This window comes from Gambusia affinis, linkage group LG02, assembly GCF_019740435.1.
Source record: "Gambusia affinis linkage group LG02, SWU_Gaff_1.0, whole genome shotgun sequence".
NCBI lineage: Eukaryota > Metazoa > Chordata > Actinopteri > Cyprinodontiformes > Poeciliidae > Gambusia > Gambusia affinis.
Genome location: NC_057869.1, coordinates 6,180,582 through 6,205,305, shown reverse-complemented (window position 1 = coordinate 6,205,305; position 24,724 = coordinate 6,180,582). Strand labels below are relative to the sequence as shown.

The 24,724-nt window shown below is 37.4% G+C and overlaps 2 protein-coding genes across 3 annotated transcripts; one reads left to right on the top strand and one right to left on the bottom strand.

The window, feature by feature from the left end:
• The first annotated feature begins 8 nt into the window (after positions 1–8).
• On the top strand, positions 9–9,439 carry LOC122846010 (cellular retinoic acid-binding protein 1). The gene is made up of 4 exons (XM_044142657.1): positions 9–134; positions 2,067–2,245; positions 2,506–2,619; positions 7,745–9,439. Exons 1-4 carry the CDS (start codon positions 65–67, stop codon positions 7,796–7,798), a joined length of 417 nt encoding a protein of 138 aa, XP_043998592.1. The 5' UTR covers positions 9–64; the 3' UTR covers positions 7,799–9,439.
• On the bottom strand, positions 8,955–24,649 carry LOC122845987 (paired amphipathic helix protein Sin3a-like). 2 transcript variants are annotated; one of them, XM_044142627.1, is made up of 21 exons: positions 24,446–24,649; positions 21,943–22,167; positions 21,636–21,824; positions 21,406–21,512; positions 20,939–21,254; positions 20,596–20,850; positions 20,357–20,509; positions 20,025–20,180; positions 19,819–19,905; positions 19,584–19,702; positions 19,270–19,495; positions 18,910–19,026; positions 18,035–18,273; positions 17,777–17,960; positions 16,351–16,933; positions 15,418–15,587; positions 15,133–15,306; positions 14,961–15,053; positions 13,983–14,077; positions 11,906–12,113; positions 8,955–10,781 (listed from the first exon to the last, which is right to left on the bottom strand). In XM_044142627.1, the coding sequence occupies exons 2-21, from the start codon at positions 22,126–22,128 to the stop codon at positions 10,563–10,565; spliced, it is 3,876 nt and encodes a 1,291-aa protein (XP_043998562.1). In that variant the 5' UTR covers positions 22,129–22,167; positions 24,446–24,649; the 3' UTR covers positions 8,955–10,562. The 2 variants fall into 2 exon arrangements, with proteins under 2 accessions (XP_043998562.1, XP_043998568.1); XM_044142633.1 differs by having other exon boundaries at positions 20,596–20,847.
• Between the last annotated feature and the right edge of the window lie 75 nt (positions 24,650–24,724).

Here is a 24,724-nt window from a genome sequence, read left to right as displayed (position 1 = left end):
AAGAAAGGCAACTGAGGAGTCAAAGGACAGGAGGCATCGGCCGGCACACAACAGGACCAGAGAAATGGCAAATTTTTCAGGGACCTGGAAAATGAAAAGCAGCGAGAATTTTGACGAGTTGCTCAAAGCTCTGGGTAAGTGTGTTTAGTGTTTTCTTTCATGGTTTTGTGTTTTTAGATGGCTATTTAAGGAACATGGAAAAAACTGTAGCAATCTTTGTTTGCCCAATGATTAAACTGGAGAGATTAACTATTTACAGATTAAAATTTTAGTATAAGAACTTTTTGCTGTATCAAAAATACACTGTGCACATAAATCTTTAGTATTTTACTTTAACTTGAAATTTCTGATTTTTGTTATAATTAAATTATATTCTGAATAAAATCTGTAAGAAGCAAGACTCTGCCTAAAAATATGTTGGTGTTTTTTGGTGTATGCATTAGTGGAAATGAAACCCTTGGAAAAAGTGAAAACAGACCAAAGCTGTCTCATCTCGCTCTGTGTCTCCGTGACAGAGGGTTAATAGCTTTTCCTCCCATTTGGAGGACAAAATTTATCACAATCTACAGGAGAGTCAAACAAAGTCGACAGCATCAACATTCCTCCCTCTCATCACCTTGTGCTGTGATCTCCATATTTGCAACATCTGCTGATGTTAATCTTACATGCAGCTGCTGGTGGATCCATTTACCTTTTAAAAACAATAAAAAGATTAACTGAAAGTGAAAGACTTTACTTTGGCATGGCTGCCTAAAGTATAAAAGCTAATACAGGGCCTAAACCTTTGAACTCTTTCACATTTGTCACGTTAAACCCACAATTTGTTATGTGTTTTATTGGAATTTGATGTCATCATCCAACATAAACTAGTGAGTCATTGTGAAATGGAAGGGAGATGATATTTGGTTTTAACAGATAATCCAATAGATAAATTATTAGTATGCAGCCATCCGAGTCAGAGTCTCTGATGTGTGGGGTTAGTTAACTTCCACGTAAAGTATTTTGCATCTCTGCCAAAAGTTTAATTCAGGTCCTGTCAGCAGATTCTGCCACCTGAGCCTTGGACCTCTGCAGTTCCTCCACAGAACTCTTGGACTTCCAGGCTCTTTTTCTGATTAATGCTATCATTACCTGTCCTGTTGGTTTGTATCTTCATAGATTTCTGGTTTTGCATTGAATTTTTCATTTATCAAACTTGTTCACAACTCTTTCTCTGACCCAGTTCCTTAGTCTTCATGATGATGTATGTTCCCTGATGTTCTTCAACAAAGCAATTAAAGAACATTAGGGAACAGTTGAGGTTTCAATGAAATTAATCCAGCAGTTGGATGAAATAATTTTAGGGAATATCAAAGTAAATGCATTCTACATTTTTTAGAACCTTTTGTAGAAAATTTTAGAAAACCAAACACCATCTCCTCTCCTCTTCACAACTAAACACTACTTTGTTGCTCTATCGCCTACAATTCCCAGAACACATCAAGGCACATGAAGTAAAGCTAAGTTTATCTGTATATTTTCTCTGGAGACTAAAGGGCCACATAAATAGTCACAGTGTGCCAGATTTGGCTCGCAGGCCTCAAGTTTGACATGTGCAGTAGCCAATTATGAAACAACCAATTAAGATTATATTTTGTCAAACACCATCATCAAAACCATCAAGCAAATATAACGAGTAAAGTTCCAATCATTATCGCTCTAAACAGGTGGGTTTTCAGCTTTGATTTAAAGGAAATCAGTGTTTTGGCTGTTTTGCAGTTTTCTGGAAGTTTGTTCCAGATTATGCCCTGCGACAGACTGGCGACCTGTCCAGGGTGTACCCCGCCTCTCACCTGGGACGCTGGAGATGGGCACCAGCAACCCTCCCGACCCCATTAGGGACGAAGGGTGTTCAGAAAATAGATGGATGGATGGATGTCATATTTATATTATTATAACTAGACCAACTCATATTTTTTTCACCGGAGTTAGAAAGAAATATAAGTTAGTAATATACTCTGTGTCAATCAGCAATTTATAAAAGAAGAAAGCTTGAACATAAAAAAAACCTTGTGTCTGACTCTCAGGTGTGAACGCCATGCTGAGGAAGGTAGCAGGGGCGGCTGCATCCAAACCCCATGTGGAGATAAAACAGAGCGGTGACCACTTCTACATTAAGACCTCCACCACCGTACGCACCACGGAGATCAACTTCATCGTAGGCGAGGAGTTCAACGAGGAGACGGTGGATGGCAGAAAGTGTAAGGTAACTCAAAAACCAACTGGTGGCAAATCTAAATGGGCACCAGCAACAGTAAATACTCACAAAAATGTCTAAAAAATATATAGAGTATGAAATTAAAAGCTGCCCCTGAACACATCAAACTTTAGTTTCCTTTTTACACTTTACAATAGAGCCACATTAAACTGGCAACATTCAAATGCCTTGTAGTTGAGTTTACTGCAGACAGGTGAAGCTGAAGGTGGAATTTTGGTGAAACATCTTAAACTGAATATCTTCTGCAGAGTTTGGCCACGTGGGAGACGGAAAACAAGATTTACTGCAAACAGACTCTGCTGAGTGGGAACGGTCCAAAAACCTTCTGGAGCCGAGAACTCAAAGGGGATGAACTCATTTTGGTAAGCATTTACTTCAGATAGCAAAATGGTGAAAAAAAGAGTGTTTTAGGCAGTGATTACACTTTGAACTCTTCAGAATGGTCTCATTTATAGAAAGCTCTTTTTGTTTGCTTTTCCCAATCTGTGGTTTTCAAACACACTCATCTTCTTAGTGATGGATTTCGACCAGAATCTTAGACCAGATGTTTGGATGCTTCACAAAGTGACAGACTTGGAAATGGCTGCCTTTATTCACAGCGGGGCACAAAGCACAGGGTTTGGAAAAGGGAACGGTGTGTACTTTACTTAAAAAACAATTTGTATGATTGGAATCAGATTGTAGCAAGGGGAGATCACCATGTATTTTTATGTGACAAAATATGCAGCATTGCAGAAGATGTTGTCTTTGATCAGGTCCAAAAGCAGAAGTACTGAACAGTTTTGTTTTTTGTTTGTTTTTTGATAAGATTCACCTAACTAAATGTTAGTAATCACAGTGACCTCCACAACTATTGGTACCCTGGTAAAAATGTGCTAGAGGCCTTTAAATAGAAGTCCTTTTTCCTGTAGCTGCATAATCTCACACTACAAACTGTAGCAAATACCAACTTTAAAAATAAGAAAACTGTTTAGAGCAAAAGAAAACATTTCTTACAAGTTTATAATTGTTCTCTACAAATTCACCAGCAGCACACCTATTTGTACTGCTAATGTCTCCTGCCAAAAAAAAAAAGTATAAATGTTTTTGAGGGAGTTGGGAATTTAGTAGATCTATAAATGCATATTTTGTCCTTAAAATGGGACAAATGCTCATGTCATTTAAGGTTGACATGAGCAACCATATTTTGCCTTTGCTAGATGGTTAACTTAACAGTTGTATAACCAACAGTCAATTACATGTTCCACAAGGACAGTAACAAAACATCACTAAAAAAGACACTTGGCTGAATCCAAGTCTTTAAATGAGGATGTAAACTGGAACTTGGGTTATAACTGTTGTATTTTCTGTGATAAGACACTCCTGAATGAGAACATGTACAAACAGATTAATTTTAGTTCTTTCCAAATTACAATGGAAATTTTATGCAAAGAAAAAAATGTAAAGAAAACAACACTTCTTTACAAGTAAAAAGTAGTTCATTCATTAACAAAAACCATGTCAGTTCCAGGGAGTGTTTTGAAATCTCACAGCAAATTGAAAATGCCATTAATTTATCCTTTCCCCATCTCAGATCGTTCATAAACATTCCTTTAAAGTAAGGCATGTGTGAACAGAGCTTTAGGATTTTTATTTTTCCAAGAAAAACAAAATTCACATACTTTTCTCATGGCTTCTATAAAGAAGCACTCTGAAAGGATTGAAAGTCTCACAGACATATGTTTGTTGTTGCATTCCTCCTATCGTTTCATGGCCTTGCATCCATCAGAAACACGTCTTCTTCCAGTTCCTGCCTTAAAAAAATATTGTGAGAAACCTATAAACATCTGTTCTGGGTTTACAGGCCAGATGGACATAAAAAAAAACTAAAGCAAAACTGAAAAGGCTGTCTGATTTGGCATGGATGGAGATCTCTGTGTGGACACTGACTCACCTCTGCAGAGAGGCAATCAGGGAAACATTTGGGAGAGGCAGCAATTTGGACTGAATGTAGGTTTTCAGATGTCACAGAAAGATTTCTTCTCTCTAAATGTGTTTTTGTTTAAGACAGAGGTGTGTTTGTTCATGTTGGAGTGATAGACTATAATCTAATAGGCATGTTGGAATTGAATCGCTTGGGGGAGAGGGAAAGAAAATGATTTCAAAACAACAAAAAGATCACAAATGTGAGAACGGAGACCAGAGAAGCTTCCCTAAACATAGGAAGATTGGATGTGCAGGTTCGGATGGTTAAAATAAAAGTGAAAAAGAAAAAGAACAAATTGTTTAAATGTTTAAACGGTGTTATTCTTAGCTTTGTCTTGCAACAACATGTTTTTTTATCATTCTTATTTTCAATATTTACATTTAGGATTTACATCATGTGTAAAACTCGAGGTCCAGGGGCAAAATCTGACCCACCATAGGTTTTTATGTGGCCCTCTAAATTCTAGAGAGAGACATAAAAAAACCTTGAAAAGCAGTGAATGAAATCAAAGTTTAATCTGTAATCTGCCAAATTACAACAATGTGAAAAGAAGTTCTTAATTGCCCCAATCTACATGAATTAAGAAAAATACCTTTTGGCATGTTAACTAATTCAATTAATATATATTTTTTTACATTAAATAACAAGAACGCTCTCATTAAAATTACGTAAATAAACTACAAAATGCCAGTTCCAACGCAGAATATTTTGTATGTTTTGTAGGTGTTTTAAAGTGGATACCTGGATGCAGTCAATTTCCTAAATACAAAAAAATGAAAAGAACAACAAAAAACAACAGGGGTTAACTATAGTTTTTCTTTCATGATTCTGTTTGTGTTGAAAAAAAAGAATTTATATGTCAGATATTATAAATCAGAATTGGAATTTATGCAACCGAATGAAAACCCAAAGCACTGTATCTGCCTTAAGAAACATAAAAATGATGTTTGTGTATTCTTGGACAAAGAGTCATTCTGCAAACCACTTAGATTAACATCAGCTTGCAAATGGACAACTCATAAAAAAAGCTGGCTATTAAAAAAACGTTTCTTGAAGGTTTAAATACCGCAAGCACAACTAAAGAATATACATGTGAAATGGACTTAAAATGACAACTAGCCATTTGATTTCTGGAAAAAAAATTGAACAAACATCAGGGTTCAGTTAAGGTTGGCGCTCAACAGAGTAGCAATAAATTTCTATTATTTATTCTTCTTCCAATTGTACTGAATTGTGTGGAAGCCAGATCTAAATCTTGGGAGACTTTTTTTTTCTACTGCAGGAAAGAGAGCAGATCAATTAAATGAATCTCCAATTCTAAACCAGACAGATCAAATGCAATTATCAGTGGCAGCAAAATTATTTAGACCAAAATGTACATTTTTAGAGATATCGTTCTAGCAAAAACTATCATTCTAACACTATAGAAAAATTAGTTTTGTCAGTTAATGGTGACATAACGGTTTCAACTCTCAGTGAGGTTGCCCATTGATGAACATAATGACCAATAAAGGGATTCCTGAGGGGAAAATAGAGAAACTAGTCTTTTCTATGCAAGCACCTTATTTTGAGTTCAAATGTATTCTGAATTAAATTACCTAAAGAACTAAAACAAAATAATTCCCTTTATCTATTTAGTAAGTTGGAAGCCAGGTGAATCTGGCCTGAATGAGGGGATGCAGCGTTGCATTCTCCTCACTGATGAATGTCGCTAATGAACCCTGATGTTACCTCCAGTTAATGACATCACACCCCTCTGCCAGATGGAGTTGTTACGGCTCAATTGAACCTTTTCCCCCCTCATCCTCCCACTCCCCACCGCCTGGGGTAATGACACGTACTGTTGCTCTAAGCCTTATTTTGCAACACTCCCAAAGAAGCCCATAAATCTCTGGCGCTCCGCTGTTTCACTTGTTTTGCTCTAGACAGCGAAACATGTGATGAAGAATGCAAACCTGACAGCTGCCGTGCTTAATTAAAGTCAATTTAAATAACAATGGCCTCTGCTACTGTCTGCCTGAGTGTTAGAGGACAGGTTTTAAAAAGAGCTTTGTCCATTATGGAAATTTCAGCATCTAACCTGTAAATTAACCAACAACAGGGAAGCAGCAGAGTTTAAAAATGTGGTTCAACGTTTTGAACTTATGATGATCTGATAAATGTATTTTGATGCTGAGGGGATTTAAGATGAGGAATGGATGTGTATGTCACAGCTGGACACGTTGAGTAAAAGAAAACATTTTCTTTCTAAGCAGGAGGTTGTGACAATAGTGCTGTGAAGAATGTTGTTATATTATACAGACTCTAAAAGAGTCATTTACCCATTTTTATTATACACTGCCAGATTATTTCACTTAAAAGTTAGAACTTTTTCATCAATATTAAAGAAATTATGGACCTGACTCAAGCTCTTGTGATACTGAAAGTTACTTGTGTATTAGTTTTGTCTTATTTGAAGTGTAAGATATTTGCACTAGAACCCAAAAATACCAAAAACACTAAAAATAAATAGCAAGATTTATTTTTTTGTAATTTATAATTAACTTCTTCAAAAAGGGGCACTCCAGAGTTCTAAAGCACCACATGAATATTGGTTTAGGATGAACAGTGATGGCTTTTTTCAAATGCAGTTGTGTTCATTAGAAGTGTGTTTAAAAAGACAAACAGCTCAAAATCCAAATACAAACTTCTCTGTGAATCAGAGATAATATTTTGTTTTATCATGGCTTGGTTCAGTTCATCAACAAACCGCTTCCAGTGACTTTATTCATTAGCAAATTGCAACTTCATCAGCACTTATTCCTTTCAGCAATAGGAGCCATGGCATGGCTCCACATGGGCGTGTTCTAATTGTCACAGTGTTCACATATAACTGTGGCCTTAGTTCAACCATCCTGAAGAAGATCCTCAGCTAAGTCTCCATATCAGCTCTAGTCTGATCCATTAAGAGAAGAGTTTTGTTTTTTCTCTTGGGTATTCCTGACTTTGGTTCCCTCCAAAAAGTATGAGATCATTTTATCAGAACAGTATAACATGTCCCAGATTTCTTTATTTTCCCCTCTGTTAAACGTTTTCATCAAGCAAGTTGTTCTTTTTGATCAATGTTTTTGCTTTGCTCTGATTTTCAGAGAGTCATTAGCATTTATATTTGCCGCCTTCAACCTTAAATAAGATTAAAGTGTTCTACAGCTCATGGCTGATCTACATTTTTCCTAAAAACATTTATCTGGTTAGGAGATGCAGGACTGCTATTATTCTGGCCACAGCTGTTCTTTTCTATGCCGATTGGTGCTTATTAAAGGAATCCTGACAAACATAAATACCAATTTACTGTGAAAATCATCTGTTTTACCTTCAAACTTGTTATTCTGACTTGAAGGGAAATGTTTGAGAGAACTACTTTGAAGCACATGTAATGTCTTCCAAATTGAATAAGAATAAAAATCTTAAAGATTAACAAGTTTTCTAGGAAAGATGATAAAGTTGTTCTTCGTTCTTCTTCCTCTCTCATTTCCTTTCAGATCTTTGGAGCAGACGAAGTGATCTGTACACGGATCTACGTACGAGCACAGTAGACATCTCCGTTCCTCCAAATTAACTCACGACTGACACCCTGTTGTCTGAAATTTAGCGCCTTGCAAAAGTATATATAAACCACCAACTTTTTTTGACATTTTTTTAACTACAAGAAAAACGTACATATTTTATTGCGATCGTGGATAATTGGGTAGTTAAAAAAAAATACCAACTTTTCCAATCTATAGTAAAGAGTATTTTTGCCCTCTCTACATAACATCCCCCAGCATGATGATGCCATGCTTAACATAGTATTTAATTTGCTTAGTTTAGGTTTACATGTCACATTTTGTATGAGGCATCATCTGTTCAGAGCACCTTCTTCTCTTCTGCTGACTCCAACATGGCCTGTGGCAAACTGCTTTGGTTTCAACAACGGTTTTCGTCTTGCTGCTCTTCAGAGATGGTCAAATTCTTAGAATGAACACCAAACAGATACAGTGCTGACAGATTCCCACACCTGTGCTGATCCTGCCTGGGTAGATCTGCAACTGTGCTGCTTTCCCTTTTCATATAATAGATCAAACAGTGCTCAATATGATCTTCAAATTTTGCGTTTTCATTTCAGAAGGCAAGTCTACTTTTTCTACTACTAACCTGTCTTTAACTTTATCCTTGATGTCTCTGGTTAGTACATCTTTTTTGAAAATTATACCCCCCTTGCTGTCACAAAACAATGTTAAAATTATACCCTTAACCCACGTTGAAGTATTTTCTTGAAAGAGGCTAAAGAGGTTTGTGGCCATAATGTGACAAAATGGAAAAAAGTTCAAGGAGTATGGATACTTTTGCAAGGCATTTTAACCTTGATGGTGTGCTCCATTTTTGAATAGCAACGTAATTTAGAAATTAGATTTTTACTTTTTCTTGTGCATAATTTTGTGGTTTTACTTTTTTTTCCCCCACAACAAAGGCAGAACTAACTGGCCTAATCTGAATAAAGTTTTTGATGCTGAACCTTCCATACATTCTTCTGTACGCACATATCCAATGGAGATGAAGAGAGTCTTCTACGGCAGTTTTGGGTCGTCATATTTGGACTCTAAGACCAAGCCGGAGTATCCCGGGGGAATCCAGACAAGAACATGGAGAAAGAGCTAAACAAAGATAAACAGCTGACATACAAAAGTGTTACTAAAAACCAAGGCAAACAAGTTTCTGTCTACTCAAAGGATATTTTAATGCCAAACACCATACTAACACTCATGTACAACATCATATAAGTCAAGAGAAGTGACACATTAAAGAAGGTGTAAACAATCTCTGTATGTACAATCGGCTCCCCCCGGACTTCCTCTGTAATTCTGTAACAAACACGGCAAATAGAAAAATAAAAACCCAGGTATTAAACTATTTCAAGATTGTCTGCAGCGGGTTATATTGCTGACCGCTGCCTTTAGTGAACCTTCAGAAAAACAGACTGTCTAGGAAGTGATGCCTATGTTCATCTTAACTTCTCTGTGTCCAATGTAACATTTCATGTGTGAAATTAAATGAAATTCTGTTGCACACATGTACAGTTTTAATGTGAGACTCACGTTCCAGCATTAAATATGACGGATTTCTCTCTTCCATCTCATCTAAAATATCAAAAACATTTCCAATTTTATTAAAAGGCAAAAAAGGGTAAAAAAACAAAAAAAAGAGTATTTTTATGCGCATTCAATATCCACGTTTGTATTCAAGCAAGAAATACAAGTTAGCTTTAATAAACTATGACTCAAGAAATTATTGCTTGTGTTTTTATCCATAAACTGTACACAATGTAATAACGTTGACATTTAACCAAAGAGTCGTTATTGATGACAGTCTATGAAAGATAAAACTGCGTCCAGTTTATTAGCCATTGTCCGAGATATCACTGGCCCTCCTGCACGGATTGTAAATATTTTTGAAAAGTTCATTAACAAGAAAATGTTTGAAGTGCTGTTCAGACTCAGCTACATTCAATCATCTTAAAACCTTTGTCCTAAAAACCGACAATAGAAATGCACATAAAAGGGACCCAATTATGTTATAAATTAGTAATTTTTTTCTCTCTCTTTTTTTTTTACTAAACAAAAACACTTTGGGAAGATGTTCAGCAGACTAAAATTAAAAAAAGGTCTGGAAATAACCTTCTTTGGTTAAAAAAAAAAAAACAGTAAAACTTTGCCTTTTCTTGATAAAAGTCTTTGCATCTTCTGGCTAAATGTTGACACTATATATATTTTTTATAAACTGTATGCTACACACCAATGACACCTGATAAAAAAAATCTAATTATAAACAACATATTTACAAGAAACATTTTGGGCAATTATAAATTACTGTTCTTGACACACAGAGTTGACATGGTACTAATGTCGACCAGGTGCCAGAAATGTTGAATACATATTTTTATACTGTATGTATAGTGCATCGTTTTGCCTTCACCCCCAACTGAAAACATTCAAAGCCTAAAGAGGTTTACAGCTGGAGTTAACAGAACATGAACGGTTTTATCCTTCAGTTGTTTAGTTTTGGTGATGAGAATCTTAATTCAACTTTAGCCCAGATGAGAGCAAGAGAGCCGCTTCCTGTGTTTTTATCAAACATATTAGCACTCTGATATATATATTTCCAATATATTTGTTGCAGTATTTGCAGCAAAAATCTTGAACTAGAAAACAAACAAGTAAAAACCAATATTGTTTGGCAGCAGAGTCCAGTTTTGGAAGGTTGGGAAAAAAAACAATTCACCTCTGGCAGTTTTGACGTGTGCAGGCGTTTATACTGTTTGAACTACAGTGTCCTGTACTGCACCCGGTACTTGTTGATGTTGAGATAGTGGAGGACTTCGGGGCTGCAGGTGGTGGTGCACGACAACAGTCCCTCTTCCGCATCTCCCATCAGCCACTTGTGAGTGCTGGTGGCCATTTCAGGCGTCACGTGCTTCTGGGCCCATGAGTCCAGCCAGGTCTGGAAGCGGCCGTGCAGACGTGTGTTCACCCGCTGGTGGGACTAAAATCACACAAATAAGGAGGAAAAAATAAGCAAAATAAACAGCTGACATACAAAAAGTGTTACTAAAAACCAAGGCAAACAAGTTTCTATCTACTCAAAGGATATTTTAATGCCAAACACCATACTAACACTCATGTACAACATCATATAAGTCAAGAGAAGTGACACATTAAAGAAGGTGTAAACAATCTCTGTATGTACAATCGGCTCCCCCCGGACTTCCTCTGTAATTCCGTAACAAACACGGCAAATAGAAAAATAAAAACCCAGGTATTAAACTATTTCAAGATTATCTGCTGCGGGTTATATTACTGACCGCTGCCTTTAGTGAACCTTCAGAAAAACAGACTATCTAGGAAGTGATGCCTATGTTCATCTTAAATTCTCTGTGTCCAATGTAACATTTCATGTGTGAAATTAAATGATATTCTGTTGCAGTTTTAATGTGAGACTCATGTTCCAGCATTAAATATGACGGATTTCTCTCTTCCATCTAATCTCATCTAATGTTTAAAACATTTCAGAGGCATCGGAACTCCTCATAAAACCCGGGCTGGAAACGAAAAGGATCAGTCCTGTCTCAGTACACTTCATGCATCTGATATGTGTTAAAGACGTCAATTGAGTTCATGCGGAACTTTTTCCCCTTTAAAATATTAAGTTGAACACAGCTGTTGTTTATTCTGAAAAAAATCTTGAAGCAAAGAAAACTTTTATTATGAAGTCTGGAAAACAGTTTGTGAACTATAATCGTGTGAAAGACTACAGAAAATTGTCTTTTTTGAGCGTGTATATTCAAGGTAATGATTAATCGATTTTCTCAATAATCAATTCTTCACGATTAAATCGACTAATCACTCCCGCCCTAATGTAAAATTCATGCAGAAAGACTGAACAGCTGTGCTCCAACTAAGGACTTTCTTGCTAAAAGACAGCAGTGGTGATCTTATGAAAAACTAATTAGCTACAAATGAGTTTAAGACACACAAAGTCAATTAAGAATTAGCAGCACCACCAGTTGCCAGTAAAGGATCCGACAGCAATTATTAACCGAGTGGAAAAAGTGATTACATTAATCATTTAATTTAGAAGAAAAAAAGAGAAGAGCTGCTTGTTCTCACCTGATGAGCTCTTGAAAGCGCAGTGTGCCTGTACATGTAGTCCTCTGACTTGCAGACGTAAACCATTTTGTAGGAGTTTAGTTTGAACATGCACTCCATCTTCAGCTCACTGCTGCCATCCTGCGACTTGTCAGAGGAACCTTTAGTGATGCGTTCTTGCTGCAGCTGCTCCCATCCTCTCTGGTATTTCCGTATCCGTCTCAGGTTCCTTAACAGGAAAATGCAAAAAATAATATTAGATTATATAAACAAACAGAATTGAGTGAAAAAATACTCTGCAATTTGTATCATACATATTGATGAGTACAATTTTTTAAATCACTTCTTTTATATGTTGTTGACACAATATGCAGGCAAAAAAAAAAAGAAAAAAAGAAAAGAAATCATATTTTAGAAAACAATTTTTCCAACCAACGCATTCCAACTCACCAAGTATCAGCTTTAATTTTTAGGGAGTCAAATCATTCGAGGGAAATGTGGATCTAAAGGAGCAGCAGAAGCACGAGTCGTAATAATTCTGCACTGTGCTCTTACTTTCTTGCACAGACACATCGTTTAGATTTAAAAATAAAATCAAAAAAACTAAACAAGTGTTGATTGATCCCATTTTTGTGCAGGAGCCAAAACAAATGCAATTATTCATCCCACTGGAATCAAGGTTTTAAATGTGTACTTACCGCTGAGGGGATAGATGAGTGAGGACGGAAGCCGAGAAGCATTTTTTTTGCATTCAGGGCTCCACTTAAAAGACATGACAGTGAGGCCAATTTATAAAATAAACTGTTGAAGAGAAACACTAGAAAACTGCTGCCTGACATATACATATCTGAAATATGTATTGAGAAGGATGAAACGTGACGATGGAAACAGAACATTAGGAATTTCCCTGCCATTGGGAATCTATGCAATGACTTATTTCTTTAATCAAATATGCTAGTAATCCCCTCCACATTTGATGATACGGAGGAAAAAAAAAAAAGAAGATGGCTCCAATGAAAAATTATAGCCAAGAACCAGTGAGTTGAGAAAAAACACAACAGTGAGTGATTTTTTTGTGCTTAAAAAAATGAAACAGCAGAAATAACAACAGAAAGATTTCAGACAACATTGCATCTTTCTAGTGTCAGGAAAGAAACGACTATGAACAAATAATTTAAACATCCATTTTATTAAACCCTACTTTTCTGTACAGATTTTTCAGACCATTTGTTTTACCAACATTTTTTTTTCTATAAAACAAACAGAATGATTACAATAATCATCATTCTTTGACAGAGATGAAAAATATATTTCCAAAAGCTGCAACTGTGGTGTGTGATTTACACCAGCAGACCCTGGGGTAAGAACACCTGGCCATTTAAAGTTGCAAACAGATGTCAAATACAACACTGTATACAATCACAAAGAGTATGACAAGATAAAAAAAAAATTAAAAAAAAGACCTCGCTATTCTATTCTATTTTAGATTTCAGTTAACAAAGTTAATAGTTTGATCTCTCAAGCCAACATTAAAAGAGCTAAAGAAAAACTGAAATTTAACTTGAGCATTAAGAAATCAGCCAGAAAACTAATTGTTGCATCTCTCACTGAATTGCAAAATGAAAAATCCAACTTATTCCTCCTTATCTTTAAAAAGTAATAAAATGTTAAACTTAATCAACTCAAAACAATATTTTTAAAAAGTCCTGCATAATAAATAAGATTTCTGTTAAAAAAATAAAGTAAATAAATGAATAAGTAGATTTTTTTTTTCTAAAACAATGACCAAAGAAAGTGCAATCTCCCATGAAAGGCAGTGTTCATCTTTAGAAATGAAAACAACACTAAGAACTCGACCGTTACGCTCTGGTAAACTCTAAACTCCTGCAACCCGCGTGGTTCTCTTACCAAAAAGATCGAGCTTACAATGTCCACATTATATTTGATTGTAAATAGCTCTGCATGTCTGGCCTTGCAAATATCTCTGATAAAGAGTTGATTTTGGCGGCTTGTATGACATGTTGTAAATGATGCAACAAGAACCTCAGAGCAAAGTCTGATGAGCACAAACAGGAGGGAGACATGTCTGGAGTCTCACCTGGGGAGGAAAACTGGTTTCTGGGCCAAATGCTCACGTAGCTCCGGAGAAGCAGAATCTGAGTTCAGGTACCTGCTCACGTAGTCTGACCATTTCTATGAAGAGAAAGAGGAGAAAAATAAATAAATTTTAAATTACACATATAAAGTTTTATTTTTTTCGGCTCCAAATTCTTAATTTGTATTGTCCCACTTTAGAATATTATGGACGAAAAAACATAGCATCCAAAAACGGCTGAAAATTTAAATTATTTGAAAACTCAGACATTACACCAAAAAAAGAAGAAAAATAATTCTGCATGCAGATATCTTTGCATCTCTGTAAAGTCGACTTCCTTCAGCCAGAATCAACATGCAACACCACAGTGATGAATATTAGCTGATCCGATGCTGATGTTGGAAATCTGTAAAATATCAGCCAAATAATTATTATCAGATTTTATGGGCCTGCATCTATAATCTTTGATACTGGTTAATAATAAATGGGTCGGCTGTTCTCATACCTATTATTAAATATTGTTATGTTTGACTAATACCACCTGATAAAGCCTTTCTAAGACTCGAAAATATAAAAGAAAGAATAAAAGTATGCATGATTTATGCTGATATCGCATTGAGTCAATATCAGTATTGTCCCCTACTCAAAATATGCAATATCAGTATCGTATCTGAAGTGAAAAGGTTGTATGGGGACACTCCTAGTAGCTAACATCATCTGCAAACCTGGGATCTTTGCCTGTAGATTGCATTTGCATGGGCAGATCTGCAATATTATAATTACTACCATGACACACAACTCATCTCTTAGCTTTCAAGAAAGTTTAACTGAGGAATGTTCTGATTAGAGTGCAGAAAAATACACATTACTTGGCAGCCAAAATTTGATTTTTTTTTTAAAGTATGTATTCACTTGCCAACCTGCAGATTAAAATGGAGAATGGGTAAAAACAAAAAGAAGCTTAATCTTTTTGATTCCTACTTCTGCATCTGTTGGCTCATCAGAGTTCTCCTCTTCTGTGTCCAGCAGCTCCATCGCCACACTCACAGATCCTCGGTTCTTCATGAACGTCAGCTGTGCAAAACAGCAGCAGTCAGTGGCTAACCTCCTATAAGAACTGCTGTACAATTCTTTTTAATACCCTCTTTGATACCTTGAAGCAGTTTTCATCTGTCATGAGCTGCTCCGCTTTCCGCTGGTAGGCCCCTTCTGCTGTAGCTCTGGATGTCTGTGTGGAAACAGCGCCCCCTGTAGCTTTTTTGGCACTTTCAGTCAGGTACATGTCCGTTACACGCATGCATATGTCATCGGTGACGAGGTGCTGGAGCTGAAAACACATTGGTTTTACTATGCAACACATGTCTCAAGCCAAACATTAACTATAAACAACAAGGAAAAAAAGAACATTTGTTTCTGCAGTGCTTTTTATAGTACTGACCTGCCGGACAATGCTCTGGATTAGCTTGTCCATGGTGAAGGCGATGTAGGCATGGATGGTAAACATTTCCCTCAGGGAGTCCTCGTACTGAGCCGGCTCCATGTTCCCGTCCAGAAGATTTCGCACCATTTCCAGAAACACAGAGTAGTAGTCTTCAACATCAACATCCACTGCAGACACAAAACAACATGGACACTGAGTTACTTGGGTGTAGACTGTAATATAAGCTGCACCTTAACAGAGTAGGGAAATCATTAGTTAAGCTCAGTGTAAAGAAATGCATTTCATTTTAAAGTTTGCTTCTTATAAGTTACAGTAAAATTTTGTCAACATTTTTTTTTAAAGAGTTCTAAGATATATACACAATTTTATTCAGTCCATACAATGAGGCTACGACCTTTACAGTCCAAAGAGCCATTTTGTTCTCAGTGTAGCTAAATAAAATTAGCTCCAATGCTAATTTTATTTAAAATTATAAACAATTTTTTTTTTTTTACTGTAGTATATAGTTTTTGTAAATATCTACTACAAGAAAAAAAGATCTTAAAAAAAGAGTGGTATTTTTTGTGTTAATCTGTTGTGGGAATTAAATGCAATTGCTTCATGAAAAAACTGAAAAATAACTTAAATTAACCATTTATTGACACCTATGACCACATATTTACTGCAAACAGAAGCAAAAAGTTAAGCGTCTGAAAGATTTGGTTCATGTCTACTTCAAAACAATCTGATGTTCAATACAATTATTTTATCTTCTAATAAATGGAACTGGGAATAAAATAATTTCAGGAAAGCATGCAATCTCAACATTGTTGAATATCATAATGTGTAAGGACACTGGGAGCATTAGCAAACTTAAGTGGACTGAAGATACAGAAGCTCTGTGTGAGTTAGATAAGAATGCTAAAGATAAAGTTTAAAACTCGTTCTTACTCGGCTCTTTCATCTTCAGCTGGATGGCTGGGTTTTCGTTCTTGTCCCTTTTCAGGCCCAGCACTTCCTTTTCCCACTCTCGCTCGCGGGTTTCCTCCTCAATCTGCTTCTCGGCCTGCCCGTAAATCCGCAGCAAACGGGAGCAAAGAATGTGATGAAGGCGGAAGAACACATACCAATAGTTGTTCACAAAAAACAGGTTGTAAGCATCATCTGTGCCCCGCAGTTTTTGAGCTGCCGTGTTGGAGAACAAGAGCTTAGATTTGGATGGGCTGCGGCCTGGCAGGCCGTTGTGCTTCTTGGGGCCGTCTTGATTCGTCTCCATTTCTTCTTCTTCCTCTTCCTCTTCTTCCTCCAGGTCGGAGAGCTCGCCACGTCGCGCAAACAGAAGGTCGGGGATGAAATGATTGATTATCTGTTTGATCTTGAACTTGTCTTCTTTCTGAATGCCCACTTGTCTTTTGACATGATGAATGATGAGAGCAGCGGCATCTTCCAGGATCTGGCTATCATCGTAGGTCTGAGTCATGTGAGGGCCGCTGGGGGGTGGGGCGGCGGTTTCCTCCGAGGCGCGCTCCTGGCGCTACAGGACACAGCAGAGAAAACTGAAGTCAGTTTTGAAGTTTTTCATTTATGGCTTATAGAAGGTAACAAACATAAACGACAAAATTTCACAACTCTCGTTTCCCTCAGTTGTAGAATGTAGTTTTTACACTTACACTCCCTTATTGGTCTGGATGCTATATATTTTCAGGTTTTTGTTTACAGGACTTATAACATACATATGTTCTCTGAATTTTAAAAATAAGAATCTGGTGGAGAAGTTTGAATTTACCGTGGATTTTTTTTTCTCTAATTCTCACAAGTTCAAATGCAAAACACATCAGTGACTGAAGTACAAGAACAATTAATTTACAGTGATAAAATTGACACTTTCGTCTCAGATTCCCTCTTGAAATGTTATTTTATTTTTTCATTATGGTTTTTCAACTTTACCTAAAAAAAAATCTGTTTTGATTTGCTCTTAAATGACTTTTTTTGCATTTTGCTTATCTCGGAAAAATGCACCCAAATCATGTTATGATCATATTATCATATTATGTTATTAAACTATTCTGCAGATACTTATAAGCGTTGTACACATTCTATCCCACGTTTGAACAAAATAATTAAAAGGAGAAAAAACACAAAGGCATTTTAAACTCAGAAATTTGACAATTTATCAAGCTTAATCAAACAATATCTGTATCAGTATTGTTATTGTCGATGTGGTTTCTGCATTTACTTGCAGTCTGATACCAAATTAATATGCAGTATCGTACATCTCTAGCTTCAATAACATACAGAGTTGATTATACCAACAACAAAAACCTCCAAAACAATTGTAATCAAGTACACATAGAATAAAATCATTAAAATTACTTACATCTTCATATAACATCTCAATTTCATTAAGCAAAGACTTGGAGCGCAGCACTTTGGTGTCATTCTGTTTGAAATTTATGCCTTGATGGTCGAGAGACTTCAAGTAGTATTTCTCGTTCTGTTCCCGCCAGATTTTGTTGAACCCTCTCTGTGCTTCTTTCCACTCTTCTTCCTTCATTTTTAACCTGAACAGATGATGAGACGTGTTAGGATTCATCAGGCTATGGCATGTTGGGGAAGTTAAAAGGGAGACCATTACCTTTTCAAAACGATGGGTACAGACACAGCAGGGTTTCTCTTGAGGCCGTCAATGATGTCGGGAGCTTTGTCTCCATATATCCTCTGAATGGCTTTGCGATGAATGACCTCGGAAGAGCCGCCCATCGTGTTATCCAGCCTGAATCGCAGCTGCTCCTCAGCCGACATGCGGGAGAGCCTCTTTTGCACCGTCTCCAGGGCTCGTATTGTGGCGAGGTTGTTTTCCAACACAATGTCCAGCTGCAGAGAATACAGTGAAAACACATTTGCTCTTTTAAAAGTGTCAAGTTGTCCCTGGTTACCCAGACGTCAAATTGAACAGAAAAGAAATTATGTTTTCCATGTTTTTTCCCCAAGTTACAATTACAAACCTCAAAGCCTTTTATTGTGATTCTATTTAACAGCACAATACAAACCATAGCCTACCCACAAAATGTTATTTATGGAGAAAAACACAACCTGAACACACTATCACTCAAATAGTAGAGGCAGTGTCATGCTGTGGGGATGCCTTTCAGAGACAGGGGGATTGGTCAAAGTAGACTAGAGAATGGCTAAAGCAGAAATATAGGGCAATACTAGAAAAAAACATTCCTCAATATTCACAAAAAAAGCAAACATTTGAAACTATTATCTAATCAATGTGTTTAACCCTTTAGGATGAGAGATGTTGAAACATATTTTATTCACTGAGCCTGCTGTGATCCATGTCACCTTTGGTTTTGCAGTGATGGTCCTCTTTCATCGCCTTAGAATGAAGTGCTGCTTTGTGTTGGTACTTCTCACACAACCCCAATAAAATACATACCAGGTTGCTAAGAAACAGAATATGACATTGAACCAGGTATGTAAAAGATCGGAATGATTATTCCTCACCTCAAAGCGCTCATCTTCACATCTATAAATATGCTCCTCATATTGAGTCTTCTTGGAGCTCACGAATGTGGAATCCTCCGACCAGGATGGAAAAGACACCCATGTATCATTCAAAACCTAAAACAAAGAATTTAATTTGGATTAAAAGATAAAGGATCAAATAATTTCATTCCTTTAATTTCTTATTCTAATCAGGAGACATTCTGTCACACTGAAAAGAAAAAGAAAAGTTGAATATCTAAGTGTATCTGACTACAATCACTCAGATTTAAGATACACAAGAAAATGGTTTTGTTGTGTTTTTTTTTTAAATCAGGTTGTCTTGGTAATATGATGGGACATATTTAACTCATCTCTAACCTCTCTGCACAGCGGTGTTCTTCCTGTGCACTTAGGCTGCTGATAGCTCTTTGGCAGTGCTCTGTAGCTGGACCCCAGCCTCTTGCAGGAAGCATAATCGATCTCCATAGCGATGCCCTCTGTAGAACGCTCCTTGGGTAAACTCTCTGCGTGGCTCAGCTCCCCGTGACTAGATTCACGGTAGCCCAAGAAGTTCTTAAACCAAGTAAAAAGCTCTGGGAATTTTCTGTGGAGATACAAGCATAGCCTTGAGGTTAACGTTGCTAGATTGATATCTACAGGTACAAGAGGTATCCAAGAGGCCACAGATTTACCCAAGAAATGGGATGACTAGCTGCACCAGCTCAGTGCGAGAAATCACTTCCTGGTTGAAGATGTGCAGACATCGGAGGAAGTTGTCATATGCCTCTGAGCTCCGTAGAGCCTTCTTCACCTGCGTTTTATTGTTTCAGCAAATACAGTTGGATTTTAGATTATTTTTATCATAAACATTATCAAAATTTTACTTCAAGCAAGATATTTTGAATTATTAAATATAATAAAGCTGACCTTCTCAAAGAACATAGTTTCAGTGCTTGTGCTGAGTTTACCGACTTCAGCCATGCCGTGGGCCTTACCAATGACAAGAGCCTTTTTCTGCAAAAGTTTAAACATATTTTATAGATTAAACATTTGCTAAACCACAAGTCATAACAGAATGTACAACCTTTATTTTATTTTAAACATCCATAAAACTGATAGATGTCTTAGTGTACCTTGAAAGGCGGTGTGGATCCCACTCCAGCAGGTCTCCTGATTGGCAGGCCATTTTGGTTCAGTCTCTGTTTGTTGTTCAGCGAGGGTCTCTTTACTGTGGGACCATGATCATTACGGACTGACTCTGCTCTGTCTGGAGGACTCTTCCCCAACAACTACATGGAGAAGTGCATATCACAATCAAAGACAAAACAGCAAAAACAAAAAAGAAAGAAAAACAGAAATCCAAAAGTAATTTTGTGTCAAAAAACATTTCTGAGAAACTAAATAAAAAGGAATTCAACAAAATATAAACATTCATGTTAAGTAAAATATCTGAATCACCACTCACCACTGAGCTGTTTGCATCTGGCAGGAACTGTCCAAATTCTGACAGTAAGTCCTCTTGGTTCTTAAAAAGTCTGGCCACTTGAGTGTAAACCTCCTGTTCAGTCAGAGCTGGTGTGTAATTCCCCCCAGCCTCTTTAGCATTCCGCTGTTCTTTCTAAAACATTTAGAATCCAGAGAAAGCAGGAGTGAGTTAAAAGTTCTTCGGAAGTTCTAGAGATTTTAAAATTTCATATTTTTCACCTGGTAAGTGTGCAGGATTTCCAGGAAGGCCTTATAGATATCTGGTTGGCCCTGGAAGCGGTTCTTGATCTTGTTGACGTAATTTATGGCGTGGTTAAACTCCACAGGTTGGTTGTTCTGTAGAGGTGGCCCGCTGGATGGGGTGCTGCTGACGGGAGTGTGGGGCTGAACTGAAGGAGACCGTGGTGAGGCGTATGACGGGATGGATGGATTCGGCTGGCTGGTTGGTGTGTGGGCCGGAGACTGAATGAGCTGCTGAGAGAAACGACAACACAAAAATATGTTATGCCACTAAACCACAACAAGCTACTGCAGTCAATAGAAAGGTGAATAAGTATTCCACCTTGCTGGCTTTGTTTAAAGCAGGTTGAGTGGTGATAGTTGGGGTAGTGGTGGTGTGCAGGCTGGTCTGTGGGAGACTCTGGTGTTGTTGGAGGCCAGTTGGTTGGCTAGATCCTCCAGTTGCTGGGATGTTTTGTACCGATATTCCTTGAGGAGTTATGTAGTGTATCTGACCAGGTGTGGTTACATTCACCAGATCGTTGGTTTGAACCTCGATCTTATAACCAGGCGGCAGGAAAGTGTTAAAACCCATGATGAGGTCTGGGTGGCCCTTAAAGAGCTGCGACACACGGTTAATGACTCCAGGAGTGTCGATGCTGCAGAAACAGAATCAATGACACCGTATTATTTAACTAAACTCATAAACATCAATTCTGAATGTGAATTTGAAACACAAAAGTATTATTGTTTTTGGTTTTTTGTTTGTTTTTGTTTTTTTCAGAATCAACTGATGAAAACAAAGCTGACCTCTGGGATTTAAACTCTTTCATAATGTCAAGAAAATCATTATAAACTTGAGGTTGATTCCCAAACTGCAGTTTCACTTGATCCAGATAAGACAGGGCATCTTCAACCTACAAAGCAAAAAGTTAAAATATATTAACATATTCTCTCTTCTGTTTTTTGTGAAAATACATTATCAAACAAAGGTTGTTTTTATTTTGACATCTTAAGCCAAAACATCTGGTTGTTCAAACCTTTAACCGCTGAAACTGCTGTTGCTGCTGCTGTCCTTGCACTGAAGCTATGGGTGTGGGGGGATGAACATGACCTGGGACAACTGCAGGTCCTGGAGACTGCACAGCCAGGCTATGTGTATGAGGGCCAATATGTGGTGTAGCATTGTTGTGCCCATGTCCACTTGTGCTTTGAGGCATAGTAGGCACCTTTAAGGTAGAAATAGAACAAACCAAGTAAATACTTGTTGCATAAAAAGCAAGTTTCTGACTGTCATTGACTTTTTAAAAAATATGTTAGAATGTAAATATTTGCCTCATATCATACCTGGTAGGCCTGGGGCAGAGAGTACTGTATACCAGTTGAGGGCTGCATGGTGTCTGCAGCAGCCTCAACAACAGGTGGGGCCGGGACAAGGGCCCGTTGAAAGCCTTCTCCAATAGCTTGAACTGGGGGACGGCGTGGTTGCTGCTGCACAAAAATCGGTTCAGGGTCTTCTGCACGTCTCTTCATGGTATACACATACTCGGACTAGAGCATTCTTTACTAGAACTTAAAAGGAAAAAACACAAGAATACTTCTTAAACTTTCTCACTTACTTTCTAAATGTAGTCATTAGGGCAGTACAAGATTTAAAACTGTGAAACAAATCTCCAAACGTCCACTGACACACCTCAGAAAAAAGTGAACAGCACAACTGTCCATGTTGCTGGATTATTAGCCTATTATTAGTGACAAAGTGAGCAATATTTTCAGCCGGCAATGATTCATAGGATAGGTGTCATTCGTAGCAAGTAGAACTGCACAATACACTACATTGCAATTGGCATTTCAATAACAGTCTAGATTATGTACAGTACTGAGGAAGCACAATCTACATGTCAATGATGTATTTGTTTATTTAAGGATCCCATTTGTCTACATCATAGTAGAGAATGTTCTTCCTAGATCCACACCAAACATTACAATTAAATAATCATTTAGAGACATTACAAAACAACCCTTGTTATTTTTTAAGACAAACAAAATTAAATTAAACACAAATCAAAAGTCTCAAGAGTAACAATGTCTTACAAATGTTACGAAAAGACATAAAATACATTACCATGCAAACTATTTCAGCAATATCAAAACTACATTAAAAATATGTATGTATATGTATGCCACCAATTGTATGGAATTTCACTGCACTTTATAGTCAAAGCAAATTAAACTTTTAACAATTAAAAAAATTGCCAAATGGTTTGGAGATCATGACAATGAAAAGTGAAGCAGATAATTGCTACCAATATCATCATCACAACCTTAAACAATCAGACTGAAATTTCAACTGCATTCATTTTACCCTACACAGATAAACTTTGTAAAATGTATAATTTTAACTTCTTTTAAAGCTTTTTCAGATGAGATTTTGTTTCAATATTTTGCTACTTCTAACTTATAATTTCTCATAATTGCTGTTTAGTCTAATATTTATTAGGAATTAATTTATTGATTAGGTGGCTGCACATTAACTCCCATCCCTTTACATTGGTGGCACCGGATACTGGTCAAGCTATTTTATTTTACATTGGTTATTCAAGCCTTCCTTCGTGCTTTAAATATATCTCGCGTTTCTTTTTTTTTAAACAAAATAACAGCCGTACATAGAAAATAATTTCTTGACGGTCCCTAAGCAAACGTCATCGGATTTAGCCAGAGGAGGGTAGTCTTTGTGCCTCATTGCCCTACACCACCGTCTGGGAAGAACACGGTGTTAGAGCGTGAACGTTTCAGTCGCAGATAGTGTGTCTTTGTCACAACTAGCTTCGGTTTTTCTTCTTCGAAACGATAAGCAAACACGCCAGACGGCGAAAGGCTGCGATATCAGTACAGCAGCGCAACAAAAAATCGAACATTTATCCGATTTATGCCTCCATTTTTGCTGGCACTGTCGCTCGCTGCAGCGCTCTCATCTCCCCTCCCCCTCCGTGCTAAACACCGAGCTATCCGTTTTCGGCAAGATGACCGCTTTCGCTGGTCTGAAGGCTGACGTTGATTTTCGTCCGTTGCAGTTTATGTGGCAAGCAAGTTATGATGGTGTCTATAAGTTGGCAGCGAGACAGAACCAGAAAGTACTAACTTGTCACTGTCGGGTTATTCCTGAAAGAGCACTTTATTCAAACATCTGATGAGGTTAACTGACATTACCCTCTCCTCTCTGCTGAGTAGAAGACATGTAAGAAAACTTACTTATAATCGTACAGTAACCGATCGTTTTAATCGTCACTTTTCGTAAACAGTACACCACGGTGCCTGAATTAAGTTATATTGATAGTCATTCATTTAGCTAATCTTAAGTATCGTTAGCTCACGAAGACCGCTAGCAAGCTAGCAGGCTAATGCTTGCGCTTTCAAACGTCGCATACACGTTCAAATACGCGTTAAATTTGCTGATAAAGTTTCCAAGAACAGAGTCTCTTTCAGCAAGAGTAGTCTCTTAACAAAACTTACTTAAACATTGAAGTAGAAAAGGCAAAAATCAACTAACAGTAAAATACATCAGGTTAGCCTGCTTAACGCTAGCCTCTCGACTAATTCACGTTGCTAGCCTCATTGGCGACTAGCTTCAGTAAGTTCTCGGCGTTCTAGCCGAACGTTACCGCTCCTGAATTCCTCAGTTTTAAGATGGAATAAAACAAAGCGACACGATTCCATCACAGCCGAAAAGCGACTGGCGCCTGCTTAATTTTTACATCTTTTCGGCAAGGTTATGTTGCTGCTGGGTACCTTAGCACAACAACCAAACCCCATTACCACAGGAACCCTCGGCTAACATAAATTAACTTACCTAGATCGGCTGCCAACAACTACAACTTTGCACTCCGATGTAAAGGATCCCCGACTGGAAAACTGCTACTCCAGCATTTATCAGGCGGTGATGAAAAAAGAAGGAAAGGTTTGAGAAGCGTTGGCAAACGTAAATGTGAGAAATATAACTGACTGTAGAGGCTACGTCGCTAACAACAGTGTATGTATGAAGCGCTGTTCTTTGAACATAGGGGCGTGGTCTGCTGTGAAGGCGGCAAAGTCTCCGCCCACATTAAGCTCTGATTGGTCAAAATTCCAG